Below are 17,138 nucleotides of genomic sequence, written 5' to 3' on the forward strand. Positions count from 1 at the left end.
ACTGAGTTTCACTTGTTAATGTAATTTATATTTACACAAGAAAGACTACATGTATTGACATTTGTTTTTTGTAGCATAATAATAAAACAAACATCTTTGAACCTACCGCCTAACTTAAAAAAACAGACATTATCATTGCATTGTCTTGGTATTTCTACTTGGTATCCCTCTACTGTTGCTTTCCCCAGTTATTTCTCACTAACTCCTACCCTCAATTATTTTTCTTACTCCCTAAAGTTCTTTCACATGTGTACAATGGCTGTATGTCCTAGCAATATAATTATAGTTCAACTAGCCAAAATCTGGGGTCAGAGGGAGAACAGGGAAAGAAGATGGAAAAAGGTTACAAAATTTTCTGTAATTGTTTACTGAGGCAGCTGTGTATGAAAATAAATGAGTAATTATGGAAAAATTCCAATATCATCTGGCCCTTGAGAACCAGCATGCAGGAGGCAACTGATCAATGATTCTCTCTCATCATTGATGTTTCCATCTCTCTCTTCCCATCTCCCTTCCTTTCTGAAATAAATAAATATTTTAAAAAATGATAAATTTAAACCCTATCACCATTTTGCGACTCCCAATGGATAAACAAATAAAGGCATTAAGTATCATGGGATATTAAGAGTCAGCAAACCAGACCTGCTATGTTCTCCTATAGTCTTAAAAAATATTACCTGCAGTCTTGCCAAAGAGATTCAACCTTAGTCTATCCAATCTCCGGATCCAGTGACAATTAGAGGGAAATACAAAGGACAGAGGAATATGGCGAAAGGCACCATGACTATGCAATAAGCAAAAGTTACACTTTGGAAAACTATAGGTCTGGTTTCTTCAACAAGTAAATTGTAATGAAATGAAAGGTGGAGGAGGAACATATAAGATAAAAGAGAATTAAAAGCTATATCATTTTTTCAAATGGACAAGACTAAACTCTAGTTTCTACAGATAAATATTTGGGTAAGAAACCTTTTTAAAAAAATATGGAAGTCAGGATGGTGGTTATTTTTGGCAGAAGGAAGAGTTTTGATGGAAAGGGTTTGTGTGGTGGGTAATGAAACTCTATTTCTTGACCTGGGCAGTATCAGTTTTATAACAATTTGTTTTGCCATTCATTTGATTAAGGCAGTTTTCTTTATCAGTTTTATAATGTAAAGATCTTTAAAAATGTGTAATTACCTATCTAGTGGGAAATATTGTAAAGACTGAATATCAACATTTTTTTGGTAAATAATATCATGATGAGAATTCTTACTATCTTTTTAATTAAAATACACATACTGTCTTTACATTGAAAAATGAAACTTCATACCTACACTATTTCCTCATAGGATAGAAATAGAGAAAGCTCAGCTTTAAATTAAAGAGTTTTTAAAACATATTTAAAAACAAATAGCCAGTATAATAAAGAGGTAATATGCAAATTTCAGTCACACCCTCACACAAGATGGCCACCACAAGATGGCTGGCAGGGGAGGGCTGTTGTGGCCAATCAGGACAGCAGGAGAAGGTGGGCAGTTGGGAGATACCAGGCCTGCAGGGGAGGGAGGACAATTAGGGGTGAGTGGGCCAGCAGGGGAAGGCAGTTGGGGGAGATCAGGTTGGCAGGGGAGGGAAGTTGGGGGTGATCGGGCCAGCATGAGTAGTTAGGCATCGATCAAACTACAGGGGAGTGGTTAGGGGGTGATCAAGCTGGCAGGCAGAAGCAGTTAGGAGCCAGCAGTCTTGGACTGTGAGAAGGGTGTTCAACTGCCCACAGGGATTGGGCCTAAACTAGCAGCTGGACATCCCCCAAGGGGTCCCAGATTGGAGAGGGTGCAGGCTGGGCTAAGGGACAATTCCCTCTACCACCAGTGCATGAATTTCATGCACCAGGCCTCTAGTTGTTGATAAAGGGGATGGCTATGCAAGGAGGGTGGGGGGACAGGAGATATATGGGAAATCTCTGTACCTTCCATTAATTTTGCTGTGAACCTAAAAATGCTCTAAAATAAAAAGGTTATTTTTAAAAAAAACCCACCTAATATTAAGTTCTTTCCATATGCTAGGCACATGCTGTATTATCTCATTTAACCTGCATAAGCTTATGAGATAGATCACATCTGTTTTCACCCTTTTACAGATGAGGAGACTGGAGCACACATGGATTAATTAACTTACTCAAAATTATAAAAATAAAAATAAAAACTTAGGTAAACGGCTAAGTAGAACCCAGGTCTACCTGACTTCTGTGGGCAGGTTCCACATTGGATCTGTTTCTCTGTGCCCAGTATCTACTAGTACTTATGGAATTAAACTGATTTACTGAAAACTAATGATCAGGAAACAGATATTAAGATTTCATAAGCTGCTACCTAAAACATCACTTTTTGGCAGGAGAGATAAGAGGCAAAGAGTTCCTTTGAGCCCAGCAGTCACAGAGACCCTTCTCTAGGGCAGAATGGTCTCCCAGCTCAAGGGCTTGAGTCCAGGCTGGCGAAATGCATCCAGATTAAATGTGTCTGGGAAACTGGAAAGATGAAAAAGACAGCTTCATGCTGCTGACAGCAGGGAGTGCAGAAAAATGTTTTCTGAATCCTAGGAAGGCAAAGTTACCACCCTGACACACTGAATTACCAAACCCAGATGAAGAAGTGACCTCTTAGAGTTCATGTTTCTTGACTAGATGCAGGAAACCACCACCAACGAGACCAGAGGCAGCCTGGGACCAGTGGAAAAAACACGAGTTCTAGAGGCAGACAAACCAGGCCCCCAATCCTGGCTCCAGCTCTTACCAGCACTCACTCATCTGGGGGGTTCTCTTTATCCCTTTCCTAGGCTACCTGGCACATTATATGTTGACTTTCCTCTTTGTGTCTACTTAGAACAAGGGTGGGGAACCTTTTTTCTGCCAAGGGCCATTTATACATTTATAACATCACTGGAGGCCCAGTGCATGAAAATTTGTGCCTTCAGGGGGTCCTTCAGCCTGGCCTGCACCCTTTCACAGTCTGAGGGCCCTCAGGGGATGTGTGACTGATGGCTTAAGCCCGCTCCTGAGCAGGCCTAAGCTGTAGTCTGGCCTCCCTCTGTGGGAGGTGACGAGGTGGAGCTATCAGGGGACAGCGCTGGCTGGCGAGTAGCTGGCCCTGCCCCCGATTGCCGTCCCCTCCCTTGCACCAGCCGCCTGCTTGTCAACCCTGCCTCCCACTGACCAGTCATTCCGCCATTCAGTTTATTTGCATATTATGCTTTTATTATATAGGATTCCCGGGCCATACAACATTATCAACTTAAAAATTAGCTAGCTGTATTTGGTCAAAACATTTAATTAACTCACCCCAAATGTCTTGGCAGGACCAGACCAAATGATTTTGCTGGCCTTATACTTGTGGGCTGGACGTTCCCCACGCATGATGTAGAATATGAGATTTGAGGGCTGGAACTTGGTGTGTTCATTGCTGAGTCTTTAGGCACCTAGAACTGAGTCTGGCATAGTAGGGTCTTGGTAAATGCTTATTTAAAGTTGATTTAAACTATTTCTCTGCTTTAAATTCCTTATCTGTCAAGCTGGGGATAATACCATGCACACTTAACCAAGAAAATATAAAGGGCAAGAAGTAAGGGTTCAATAGATATTGGTTTTTTTCCTTTACATATTTCTTTTTGGTAACACTCATCAAATGAGGATAAAACTATTTAACTTGGGATAAAATTTCCCTTTCAAGAATAGATAAGGACCGTTTAAGCTGGCCACTGACTTGCTCAGGCCACTCTCAAAACCTATAGACCATTTTTAATGTTGTGAAGATGAGAGTATGAATGTATCACAGTAGGAACTTGGGTGAAGAAAGCTTTAAGCAAATGGCGTGTGAATAATGCCGGTGAATTGCGATGTATGAGCACAGGGCGAGTAGAGATCTGCCAGGTGGCATCACTTAACAGGGAACAGCAAACCAAACATAAATAAGCTCCAGTAAAAGGCTTCCCCCCAATCAGGCCACACCTCCCTGGGCTGTGACTGTTGGTGACTTGGGCATTCACTGACAAAAGGGAAGCTGCCTCCCAGAGAACAAGGGCTTAAAGTCTGCCATCTCATTGGCTTTTAAAAATAATTTTGTGAGGGTGGCATTCTTATCCCCATATAACAAATGAAAAGCCTGTGGTTGAGAGAGGTAGTGATTTCCAACGTTCCCCATCTCTTAAGAAGCAGCTCTCCTGGAATTCCAGTTTCCGTAGCCTGCAGTGAATGGGTGACTACAACACACGTGGAGTGCCTCCTGACACCTGAATACTCCATTGCACATTTACAAGCTTCCCCGATTCCAACGCCCCCAGGAAGTGAATATATTAAGATAAGAAATTAGACACATGCTAGATAGTAATTGCTACCTAATAAAACTTTGCCAATTCACTGAAGTTCGAAGCAGTCAATCAACGTCTGTGGATTTCTAACACTCCTGGTAGCTCCAGGCTAAGCCCAAAAAGTTTTAAATACCTTGCTCTTGTTTCATTATAAAACAGGAACCAGCCAAGTATATGTCAAGGGAGCCCTGTGAAGGCATCATTTAAGTAGAGATTTTCTTTCCTATTTTACTATTGAGGAGCTGAGGTTCAGAAAGGTACAGTAACTTGCCTGGAGTCACACAGTTGAGAAGAGGCAGAGTCCAGATTAGCACCAGTTTTAGCGATACACCAAGGAGCTTTTAGCTTCACATGTTTGTTACTGACCTGCGTTTATGTGTGTCATGGAAGAGCCTTAATATCTGTGATTGGTTCTGAGCTTGTCTGATCTTAGACCCAACCTGCTCTGTTCTGGAGAGAAGTTCCCTGGGCTCTCAGGTCAGCTGGCTTCCTGCTTGCTTTGGCACATGTGAGGAGGCCCCGGTGAGAGGTGAGGAGGAAGATGGAAGGGAGAAGCTGAGTGTGTCTCCTGCCTCCCTGCCTGGGGTATGGTTCTCATTCTCCTCCTCTTCGAGTCATACACCCACTGTACAGGCCCACAGGTTCCAGCTGTGGTCAGGTGACCCAGCACTGGACCCAGGAAACCACCACTGCTGTTGCTCATCTCTGGATTCTCTCAGCTCCTCCCTCTATCAGTTGAATAACCATTTCCTTGAATTATTTTCTCTCTTGGAAACACCTGAAGGGGTTTCTGTTGTCCTCCTTATCTCCTGATTGATACACTGATCAAGCTGTTGGACCAAGGGGACCCTGTGGCAGGCAGCCTGTGGTCCTGGGCTGAGACAGCTACGTGGTGGCTGGGCTCTATGCCTCAAGACCACCTGTTGGCCACAGGCCAGATAATAAATGCTTTGGAAAAGAGACATGCTTTTCTTTTCCGAGGTTCATAGCTTTGAGACGGGTAAATGAACACAGTTGGTATCCTAATTCCATGGCCTTAGAGCAAGAAAAATTCATTTAGCTACTGCAGCATTTCCCAAACTGTGGGGAGGAGCAGGAGATGCATGGAATGTTAATAGGTATTCTGGGGAGAACAGGCTTTTGAAAAATGCTTTTTAAACCAAGTTAGCTAGATTCTTTATAGCAAGGCTTCAATAATATGCATTTAAATATCTAAGAGAAAAGTTACAGTATGCATTATATGACAATTCCAAATTTCATGTGTGCAGAAAACAACATCATGTGGATCTACTAAGGAACATTGTTCTAGAAATGCTGTTTTCTGGGATTGGTGCTGAAACCATCTTGTGGTCTTCTAGGTCTTTCCTGGCCGGGAGCCCAACCCTTCTCCGCTTCCTCCTTGGACACACTCCTTTTCTCTCTCTGTGCCCTGGTCACAGCCCTGACCAGGTCACGTAGTTTCAACGCCCCTTGCCTGTGCACGCTCCTGGGAAAATGCTACTTTCCCACAAGGTGCCATCCCAGGTTCATCCTTCCCTGGAAGCTTTCCCTGGGCCCCGGGCGGAAGTGATTCCTTCTGCCTTTGGATGCCAATGCCTGGACAGCACTACGCTCTGGCAGTTACCACATCTCGGGGCAACTCTGCTTGCTTTCCGCCTCAGCCTCGCACTGTCCTTAAGAACAGTGATGGAATCTTACTTGTCAGTGTGTGCAAGCCAGTGCCCACAGCCCAGGGGTTATGAGGTCAGGTTTGTGGGGATACAAATATCCCAGGATTTTAAATACTTGTTTCATTTTCTGTTATCAAAGCTTGATTATAATTGACTTAAAATTTGTTAAATCAAATAAAAGTTCCATTGTTATGATAATCCCAAATAAATTAACCTTATATTAGTGTAGCTATTTTTATTATGCTGACAATAACTGGGTTTTAAAAAAAATCCTAAAATCAATTTAAAAACTACGCTGAAGAAAGTTCAGCGCCAGGATTAACACTGCGGTGAGAAAGTTCGCCACTAGGTGTCAGCCCAGGAAAAGAGGAGGGAGGGCTGCATGGGCAAGTGGTTTACTTTTCATCCAATTATCACCATAAATGTCAAAAACTTTAACAAAATATTAAGCAATTAAAGTGATCTATTAAAGGAATGTTTTAAAAAAGATATTTAAAATGTTGACATTTCCCCTTTGCAAAATAGTTTATAAATGGTGTTAGTTTAACCTGCATTTTTCAAGACAGGAAACATTTGCACAGATGAGAGACACTGACTCCTAAGAGGAAACCAGCTGAGTTTTCTTCTGAAATGCCCTGAAACTGTATACAATATGGACCATTGTGGCAAGTGGTCAGAGGAAAGGGCGTGGTTGCTAGAATCGAACAGATGGAAGGTTTGAATCCTGGCTCTGCCACTTCTTAAAAAGTAACATAACTGTTCTTCACCTTGGTTTCCCATCAGTAAAATGGGGCTACACTACGCTCTACATAAGAGGACTATAAACACCAAATAAGGGGATATATGTAGAGTCTAGCATATAATAAATGCCTCATATTATTTTCTTTTCCTTATGACTTCCAGTCTTATTGATTTATTTAACAAAGCTGTGTTTCAGCTTCCAAACAATTAAAGACATTATAACTAAGAACTATTATCAATTCAGTCACTCCACAGGTAATTATTGAGCACTTTCTATTTATCAGTTCTGCCCCCAGGAAACATGAGTAATCACCACACTCCATCCCTTTCTAGAGCAAGATTCCATTGCTTTGTGAGGGGAGCACGGATATTTCTGAGAATGTATACACTCCCCATAAAAAAATCAGTGTGGATGCAAGCTCAAGGGGGAGTAAAGGGAAAGAAATTTATAATTGTATCCTCTAATCATCATGAGTTCCATAATGTCCTCCATGGAACAAACCCAGCACTCACTCCACTTCTGTTCCTGCGCCTCTACTACGGCTGGAGTAGAAGAAAGAATAAGGCAAAATCCTGTTAAAGAGGTTCACATGTACATTAAGTCATCACGTGAACATGTATTCATTGCTTGAAAATGGATCAGAAAGGTTTCCTTTTCAGAGTCTCACTGAAAAAGTAGAAGGCCCAAAGTGATATCATTGACTTAAAACACCAGAAACAGCAACCATTTCTCTTTGCTACAGCTTCCACAAAGATACAGAATTTAAACAGCCACAACGGGATCAGCTTACTCCATTAATGTACTTGCCTGTTGTACTTTCCTAACCTACACTGAATATTTACCGGTGATTTCACAGAGGGCGATCCTCTTCAGATCCTAACTGGCTACCATGCAGCTGCCTTTTGTGCCTTTGTTTGACATTTATACATTCACGCTTGGTGTTTGTGTCAGATTACTCTTTTGCTCTGAGATGAAGCTGTGGATGCTTTTTCAAAAACTAAGCATCGATATTGTGCAACACTGAAATGTGACCACCAGTCTTTCTGATGCATAGCATGGGAAAACACATATCATTCATTTGTTCATCCATTCATTTAATACACGCTTAACGAGCACCTACTAATGTTTGACTATGTCAAGGATACCAAGGAGTATAAAAAATGGTTCCACCCGATGGGATAGAAGTAGGAAAGCAGCCAGATTATTAAATGAGATTTTTAAAAACTCTTAGAATTTAAAACCAGAATTCCTTCTGGATAGTCTAAGATACACAAACTGTGCTCTATTTTTCAAGTATTTTAGAACATAGGAGAATTTAATTTTCATCATATTTAGTGATGCTCTTTGAAATAATTTTGTGGAGCTTGATCATACTGTTTAAGTGTATTTTCTGCCAATTCTCATCTCTCACTTAAGGACCTACTTTTTATGGTCGTCTACTTCTAAAACAATGGCTCAGTTCAGCCATCATTCATTGTGCGGCTCCAAGGTGCCAGGACTCTCAAACTGTGTTCCTGAGCGACATCAGTGTCCCAGGGAGGTGGACGGTGGAGATTTGGTGCCAATATCAAACAATGGTCCTCTTATCCCAATAGGCAAAAATGTTTTGATGAGCCGAAACCAGTTTGGCTTAGTGGATAGAGCATCAGCATATGCGGACTGAAAGGTCCTGGGTTCCATTTCGGTAAAGGGCATGTACCTTGGTTGCAGGCACATCCCCGGTGGGGGGCGTGCAAGAGGCAGCTGATGGATGACTCTCTCTCATCGATGTTTCTAACTCTCTAGTCTGTATCTCTCTCCCTTTCTCTCTGTAAAAAAACAATAAAATATATATTTTTTAAATGTTTTGATGAAATAGAAAAAAAAGATTCAACGATATTTTCCCTTGTGCATTTTTAAAACTGATTATAATGCATTTCTTAATTTTAAACTCTTGGAACCTACCACCTCCTAGTCTAGCCTGTAAGTGCTAGTGAGCAATACATGAATAAATAAATATCAAATAAATATTGAAAGGAATAATATGTGATTTCTTACAAATCTTTTTTGTATCTCTTGAGATAGAAGCCAAACTCTCACAGTAAAGGATAGGAACAAACAGGCCAGAATTTAATTGTTTTTTGAATAGTTTCAGGGAGTCCGGCGTTTGCTGACAAGTATGGCCACCACTATTCCAGGACATGGTGGGCTCAGTCTCCTCTTCTTCCTCCTTTACCTACCTTCTTGTCTTCCAGGAACTGTCACTATCATTTAGTTCATATCAAGAAAAACATTGTGCTGAGTTTTACACATACTGTTGTTATTTTTCTCAATAGTCCTACAAGGTTGGCATTATTTCCATTTTAGGGATGCAAAATTGAGGATTAGAGAGATCAAGTGACTTTAAGGTCATCTTCTGGTCGATGATAAGAGCCAGTATTAAAAACCAAGTGAATCCACAGACCATACTCTTTCCATCACACCTGGTGACCTCCTTAGCCATTTAAGAGCCACAGAGCTATGGGTCCCCTAAGTCTCAGTTTTGAAAGCACCTCTCCTTACCCTTGCTTCCTTTCCAGGACATGATCTTGACTTGGGATGAATAGTAACATGAAAAAATGGTCCCTTCGCTAGCCCATTCCTGCTGTCAATGTGTCTGCTAGCTAGGCCTGTAGGTTTGGGCTTTAATTCCCTGTCTGCTTGACTAAAATAAACTAGAAAATAAGAAAGTCTTTCACAAACTTTCCCTACAGAGCTTAATAGGTAAATAACCATGCTTCACAAACACACTACTGATCACTGAAAAACAGCATGGGCTTTGTGTGAAAAACAATTCAGTGGTTCTTCAAAAAGTTAAACGTGAAATTACTGTATGGCCCAGCAATTCCACTTAGAGGTATATACCAAAAGAAGTGAAAACAGGCCCTCAAACAGATACATGTACAGGAATGTTCACAGCAGCATTATTCTCAATAGTTAAAAGGTGGAAACAGCCCACATCCAACAACAGATGAATGGATAAACAAATGTGGTATATCCATAAGGTTAGAATATTATTCAGACTTAAAAGGGGATGAAATTCTGACCCATGCTACAGTGTGAAAGCCAGACACAAAAGGACAAATATGGTATAATTCCACTTATATGAAACATCTAAAATAGGCAAATTCATAGAGATGGAAAGTAGATTGGAGGTTCGCAAGGGCTGGAGGAGGGGAAATGGGGAGTTATTGCTTAATGGATATAGAGCTTCTGTCATATAGGGTTGTGAATGTAATGAGTGCCCCTGAATTATATCCTTAACAATGAGGAAGATGGCAAATTTTATGTTACACATCTTTTACTACAATTAAAAAGACCAAAAAGTCTGGGCTTCAGGACAGATGTGGATTCAAGTCCCCACTTTGCCCTTCCCAGACTGTGTGGAGGCACACGCACCAGAACCTATTGTTTTAAGATTCCTCAAACCGTTTTTCCCTTTAGCACCAGATGGAGGCACAGGTAAATGAGTATGTCCCTCACGGATGTCCTGGGAACCCTCTGCTGGCCTAGGTGGAGGGCAGGGAGCGCGCCCCACAAAAGGCCCTTCATTCTTTCCATTTTTTGAGCTGCTCCGAGGCCGAGTCAAAGAAAATTTGCTTCCCTCCCATGTTGTGATGAGTTGGCACCCACAGTCAGGCTCCTGCTTGCAGACTGTGGCTTCCAAATAGAAGAATTCAAAGCTTTATTCATAAAGATGTTTAGTGGAATAGTAATTATAATGCCCAGATATTGGAAATAATCTGAATGTCCAACATGAGAAAGTGGTTATAGCCATTATGGTAGCTGAACTTGATAAAACAGTCTGTAGCTATGTAAAAATGCATATGTCATGTTAAATGAGGAGAAAAGAACTTTTAACTTAAATTTGATAGCAGCTATATAAACACTATGCAAATGAAAAATAATTAAAGAGAATATACAAAAGTTAATTGAGGTACTTTTGTTAGTTTCATGTGACTATAGCGCTATTTTAATTTTTCTAGTTTACAAATATTTTCCTATTGCTTATTATACTAAAATCACAGATATTTTGTGTGTGTGTGTGTGTGTGTTTTAAATCATGAGCTCAATGATGTTACTCATTTAGGAGACAGATATACATGGTGTTTTCTGACCTGCTCCAACAAAGCTTTGCCCATTCATGCTTGAAAGCCAGGCTATCAATCTGCTTTTATCTTAACTTCTCTGTCTTCCAGGGATTTTAGGTGGATAAATATGACTCAGCAGAATCATGTGCACAATCAGGGGCTATAAGGAAAGTGATGCCAGCAGACCCACAGCTGAAGCTGGAAGCCAGGCCTCTGGGGGTGAAAGGAACAAGCTGGACTGGAGTTGCTGGCTGCTGCCTGCCCAGCCTCCTTCACAGACACCCTGGCTGGCTGTCGACTGCCCCCAGCCCAGCATTCACCTTTGTGGGCAGGGGCTGTGCTCCGCGCATCCTGGGGATGCCCAGCCAGCAGGTTGGTCCAGAGAGCTCCACATGAGCTGTTGAATAAACAATCACAGATGTTCCATCTATACTGGCCTTCCCAGAGGCTGGCACAGAACAGGACGCATCTTAAAGTACCAACAGCCATCCGTTTTGCCTTCTGACCTAACCTTTACCAGGGATCTGCAGCGGACAAACAAGGGAACATACACTTTCACATGCACTATCTTAAGATGAATTCAGGTAGCACGAGCTATGAAATGAGAAACTGAACGGAAAAAGGAATGAAATTAGAAGACACAGTCTATTTTTGAAAGTTCTTTAAAACTAAGGCTACTGAGCTATGAAATGTCTTCAAAGAGAGGGCAGCGGGCTAGTCATATTCAGATTTCATGATGGCATAGTTTTAACCAAAGGAGAAGTAAAAGTAAGATTCTTGTTAAAATTCATTTGTTCTGCATAGGCGGGAGAAAGGGGAACTTCCAAGGCGAATTCACGAACCACACTGCTGCCCACATCCTCCACAAGTTGCAATCTTCCACCAAGCGGAGAAAGGATCCTTGGCTTAGCAATTAAAATCATTTGTCTTTTATCCCCTTCTTGCCAAAAAGGACCCCAGCCCTAACTAGTTAATCCCTAACACACACTGCTACTCCCAGAGTTGCCTGGCAACTGCTAGGAGGCGTGTCAGAGAGCAAGAAAGGCCTAAATAAATGAGCTGCAGCCTGGCTGCGCTTGACATGGATAAAGGGGGGTTTTCCGAATGGAGCTGCCTGGCTGCTTGTGCTTCTGTCATTTAAGTGGAGATGAACAAGTTGGCTTGGCCGATATTGTTAAATATCTTGGGCTTTGCACCTTATATTCTTCGGGTGACTGAGAAATGGGTCACATGCTCTGCGATTTGCAGACACTCTCTCCTCTGCCGGCAGCAGCCACCGAAAGCCTACAGAGAGGGCAGGATGCAATGCACACACACTGAGCAAGACCCAGCGCCAGCCCCCAGCCCAGAAGCTTTCCTGTGCCTTTATGTCTTTCCATCCACTGTTCCCAAATATACTCACTGATGCCTGCACTGTGCCATGACCCATGCCCAGTGCTGGGAGCACAGAAAGAAAGAGTTATAAAAGTGGAACATGAGCAAATCAGAACAAAGACAGGTGAGAGGGTATGGTGCCGTGGTCGGCAAACTGCGGCTCGTGAGCCACATGCAGCGATTTGGCCCCTTAAGTGTGGCTCTTCCACAAAATACCAAGGCCCGGGCGAGTCTATTTTGAAGAAGTGGTGTTAGAAGAGGTTTAAGTTTAAAAAAATTTGTCTCTCCAAAGAAATTTCAATCGTTGTACTGTTGATATTTGGCTCTGTGGACTAATGAGTTTGCCGGCCTCTGGTGTGGTGGAAAGAACCCGAGTTTTGGAGTCAGGATGGCCCAAGTCTGTCCTCTAGCTCTCCTACTTACCAAAAGTCACCCACAATCTGAGCCTCTATCTCCCATCTGTGAAATGGATAGTAAAGAGCAGTGGAGGGGAATTACTGAAACAACTGAGAGATGAAATAAGCAAGCTCTGGCCTTGGGGAAGGCTGCCGAGCAGGTAGGAGACGTGGCTGTCACTGGACACCCTTTGAGCTCACTTCCTGACCCTCAGGAGAGTCCTTTTGGAATCATTCCCCTGGCCCTGAAGAGAGGCACCAGTGAGCACTGTCGAATCCATCATGTTTCATGTTTAAAAACCAAATCTCTGGGACTGTGCAGTGACCTGAGTCTCAGGACTGCACCCACTGGCCCAGTGGGAAGCCATACCCCACACCCCACAAAGCCCTCCACTTTGGCCTCTTCTCCACTGCTGGCTGCTGCTCAGATCCGCCTGGCAATCTGCCTTAGAGGCGGCTCCCGTCCACCACCACCTGCTCTGGCCATCATCTTTCTCCCTCACCTTGTATATCAAAGGCCTTCAGTGTACTCCATCCTTTGACCCAGTCAACCCATGTCAGGGATTATGCCTCAGGAAATGATTCAGAGCACGCATGAAGATTTATCCGAAGATGTTCACCACAGCGTGGTTTAAAATTATGAAAGGTGCCTAACAAAAGCCACAGCGCTGATGTGATGGGCCTGGGTACTTATCTCAGACGCAGGAACTTGATAAAAATCTCTGCGAGTGGGGCTCAGGCTGCCCTTCTTAGAGGCCCACAGGTGATTCTGATCCACAGCCAAGACTGCGAGCCACTAGAGTCACCTGATGGGATATGCACAGCCATTATAAATGATGTTTTAAGAAGAGTTTTCACTTGCTATGAATAAATGCTTACAACATGCTAAAAGGCAAACCCAAACAACTGGGGACTAGATTGCTTTGCTGGTAATTTCTCAACTGCCTAAAAGTAAAATTCCCAAACCCAAATCCAAATGAAACAAAAAGGACCCCAAAAATCCTGAGACCTAAGTAGAAACATGCTAATATGTTATCTTAATTCCAGATGATAGGACTGTGGATGTTTTCTCATTCAAGTCCTCAGTTACTTTAAATATTTCTTACCAGGAGCTGGTGTTTTTATAATAGAGAAACACAAGTGGCCTGAGGAGGCTGCTCTATCCCCTCAGCACTGGGAGCCTGCCACTCTGGAGGCTCGTCCAAGAGAACATCCCGCACACCACCCCCATGTGACAAGTGCAAGTACAACCATAAACTTCTCCAGAGGAGCACTTGTGCCTAATGATATGCCCAGCAATACATACTAAGACTCAACCGCCTATGGATTCTAGACATACTCATAGCAACTATAGGATCACTGTAAGAATGGACAATTCATGTCTATCAGTGCTCAGCTTCCCAAAGAAAGGACGGAGCCAGTTGCCTCATTCTCATTTTAGAGACGGGAAGACGCCAGTATTTTCCTTGGATTATACCAGCTCTCAAAATGACACCATTCCTGGCTGGTCTGGCTGCGCCCAAGGTCAGGACAAAGAATCAGAGCCACCTCCCTCAGAGACAAGCCGAACATGGTGAAGTTGGTTTAAACCAAAGGGCCTCAGAGGACCTAGGAAAGAATTTCTTAGGAAAAAGAGAGTGCATCCCCCTCTCTGTTATGTGATCATGACCGTGCCTGAAGCTCAGGCAGCATAGAGAGTCAGGCCTAAGTGTTGATGAAAGATGAGAAGCAAGAAGGGTAGTGGCATTTGGCTGCTGCTCCCTGTGCACAACGGCCCTGGCCATGTCACAGAGAATGTGACCTGGCTGAAGAAAAGGCACGGAGTCTGCTATTACTCTGTGTCTCATTTAGACACATGCTGGAGTCCTAGTGATGAAAACATCCTTACCCCACAGGCAATGTGACCCACTCCAACTGGGCTGGCTGTGGCTGCCATTGCTCCTGAGAGAAAAGGGCTCTCAGTCAGGTTCCCCTCCAAATTTCTTTGCTTCATGGAGTGACCAAGGCCCCTGGGCCAATTTCTCCATAACCTTGGCCAAGAGTAGGCTGAATAGAGGGTATCCAGTGCAAACTTCTTACTGAAGCTGGGAGAGTTGGTACTTCCATTGGTTTGAAGGTTAACCTGTTGTCTGCATACCTTAGCAATAACTAGTTGTTATTGTTAGGGTATCACAGGCAGGCAGGGGATAGTAATGGGGCCTTGGGGGCTTAGAAAGGTTGAAGTGCATGGAGGTGGATAACACTACTTCCCAGCCTCCGCACAGTGTATAGTCATTCACACCAAGACCACTATAGGAGCCTCTAAGAAGTGAATCCCCCAGGATGCTTTACTTTCTCAAGGGTGGGGATGAGGTTCCTATGGTGGACAAGGGCAGTGAGGCAGTGGGAAATCACAGCTGTGGGACTAACTGGCTCCTCCACTGCTTAGCAAGTCACATCTCTTCTCTGAGCCTCAGTTTCTATACTGGTAAAATGGAGATGATTATTGCTATCTGTCTTACTGTGAATCTGCAGTGAGAGCCGGGCACTGTAGTTAACAGAGGGATCTTTACATTCACAGGAGCAGTTAGTGTGCCTCACTAATGGCCGAGAGGCTTCCTTGTGCTACGAGGTAGGGATGCTCCCTGTTCTCCCGCCCCCTCAATACAGATGCACAACCTTTTTTTGGTGAATTCAACAACCAGGTGAATTGCAGGTTTCTCATGGTCCCTGGGTATGTTTCTTAGCCTTAACCAAACATGGGTTTATAACATGCCAACAAGTTACTCACTGGCTCAATTTTCAGAGCGTTCCGGTAGCTGCCGAAGAAAGCAGCCTGGGCCTTGAGGAAGGCTCTAGCCACACCGTCGCCAGTGGTGGTGGAGACCTTCTTTAGCCGGCTCTTCAGTGAAGCGATCTGGTGACCAAGAGAAAGGAGACAAGTTGAGGGCAGGTCTGGAGGAGGATCTCTGAGTAAGAGCTCTAGAAAATCCCTGGCTGGAATCAACTTGATACTTTGGCTGTTGGGAGAACAAAAATGCATTCAGTGTTGGGGCAGTTTTTTTACATTTAAATGAATGTTGCTTTTATTATAGCATATCTAATGAAAACACAAACAAAACCACTTTCTAAGCAGTTACAATGAACCAAATAAGTGCTTCACATTAAATTTCTAATTTATTTCAGTAATCCTGTAAGGAAGAAATTAGTGGTCCCATCCTTATAAGGATGAAACAGTCTCAGAGACGGTCAATCACATGCCTGGGAACAAACCTAAGAAGTGGCTAAGTTGGAATATGAATGGGAGCCTGTTCAGCTGACCCCGAATTACACAAAGATTTTCAGTTCCAATTCCATTCCCTTTTCACATTACTAACAAATATTAGAATAAGTGATTTTTAATACTTAATATATTATCTATCTATATAAAAGGCTAATACGCTAAGTATCCGATGATGTGCACTGACCACAGGGGGCAGACACTCAACACAGGAGGTGCTGAGCTGCAGTGACTTGGAAGCAGTAGTTCTTAGGTGATTAACCCCGAAACCAGAGAGGAGGGAGCCTGATTCCTCGTGGGCTTGGCCATTCCACCTTCAGCCATGGGTTATGTTCTTGCGGGGGCCGAATCTGGTTTACTGCACACTTGCATTTGTGTTCCACACCCTGTACCACAGCAACTTTGCAGAATACCCTCTCACACTCTGGGCCCCCTCAGGGAATGTCAGAGAGCCAGTTTCGGCCCAATCCCCACAGGCCAGGCTGAGGGCCCCCACCTGCTGGAGAGACCTTGCTCCCTCTGCAGATGCTGAGGAGGGACCGCAGGAGGTTGGCTCTAGTCTAGGGTATGTCCGGCCCATCTCACCCAGTCCCCACTGGCCACCTTCTAATTAATTTCCTTTCAATGTGCACAAATCTGTGCACTGGGTCACTAGTGTACAATAAATGAATATATGTTACTAGTGGCCTGGTGTACGAAATTCATGCACATTAAAGGGGAATTAGAATTTTGGGAATATTGCTGTTTGCCCTTTCTCTATAATAGAAGTGTCAGAGATGAAAGAAAATTAGTAAAATGTATATGAAAATCTTCCTCCTGTCAGAATCTGGGGTGTGCTGCGAGACCCAGAGTCCCGGGGCCCAACACCAGGGTAGGGGGCACAGCCTCAGGTCCCCCTGCCCTGGTGCAAGAGCACAATGACCATTTGCATATTAGCTCTTTATTATATAGGATCATATAGCTCACACCTGATACTCTAAAGTAGCAGTCGCCAACTGGCGGTCCATAGACCACTGGTGGTATGTGAGGTCTGAAAGGTTGTCAACCGCTGCTCTAAAGGAATAGTAGCAAATTATAGATAAGCACTCACATGCTAAAATAAAATAGATAAGAAAGCCATAGCAATGGGAAAAGTAGCCAGGAATAGACTTAATACGTAAAGATAAGCCCTAAGGTCTTACATAATGCTAGAAATGAACTTTTGACTTAAGAGCCTCCTAAGTGGTCAAAGCAAAAAGGGATATA

At 43.3% G+C, this 17,138-nt stretch overlaps 1 protein-coding gene and 1 long non-coding RNA gene across 20 annotated transcripts in view; one reads left to right on the forward strand and one right to left on the reverse strand.

Moving 5' to 3' along the window:
* The window catches only part of DENND1A (DENN domain containing 1A), a 439,633-nt gene that overhangs the window by 114,789 nt on the left and 307,706 nt on the right, over positions 1 to 17,138 (reverse strand). For all 19 annotated transcript variants that reach the window (XM_036411917.2, XM_036411910.2, XM_036411920.2 and 16 more), the window contains one exon: positions 15,405 to 15,530. In XM_036411917.2, coding sequence (XP_036267810.1) covers positions 15,405 to 15,530 — 126 coding nt within the window. The remainder of the gene's footprint in view (positions 1 to 15,404; positions 15,531 to 17,138) is intronic.
* On the forward strand, positions 251 to 16,949 carry LOC118704359. The gene is made up of 3 exons (XR_004983391.1): positions 251 to 261; positions 4,801 to 4,804; positions 16,876 to 16,949. It is a non-coding gene; the product is annotated as an uncharacterized LOC118704359 (long non-coding RNA).

The sequence above is a fragment of the Pipistrellus kuhlii genome, unplaced genomic scaffold, assembly GCF_014108245.1.
Source record: "Pipistrellus kuhlii isolate mPipKuh1 unplaced genomic scaffold, mPipKuh1.p scaffold_m20_p_43, whole genome shotgun sequence".
In the NCBI taxonomy this organism is placed as follows: Eukaryota; Metazoa; Chordata; class Mammalia; order Chiroptera; family Vespertilionidae; genus Pipistrellus; species Pipistrellus kuhlii.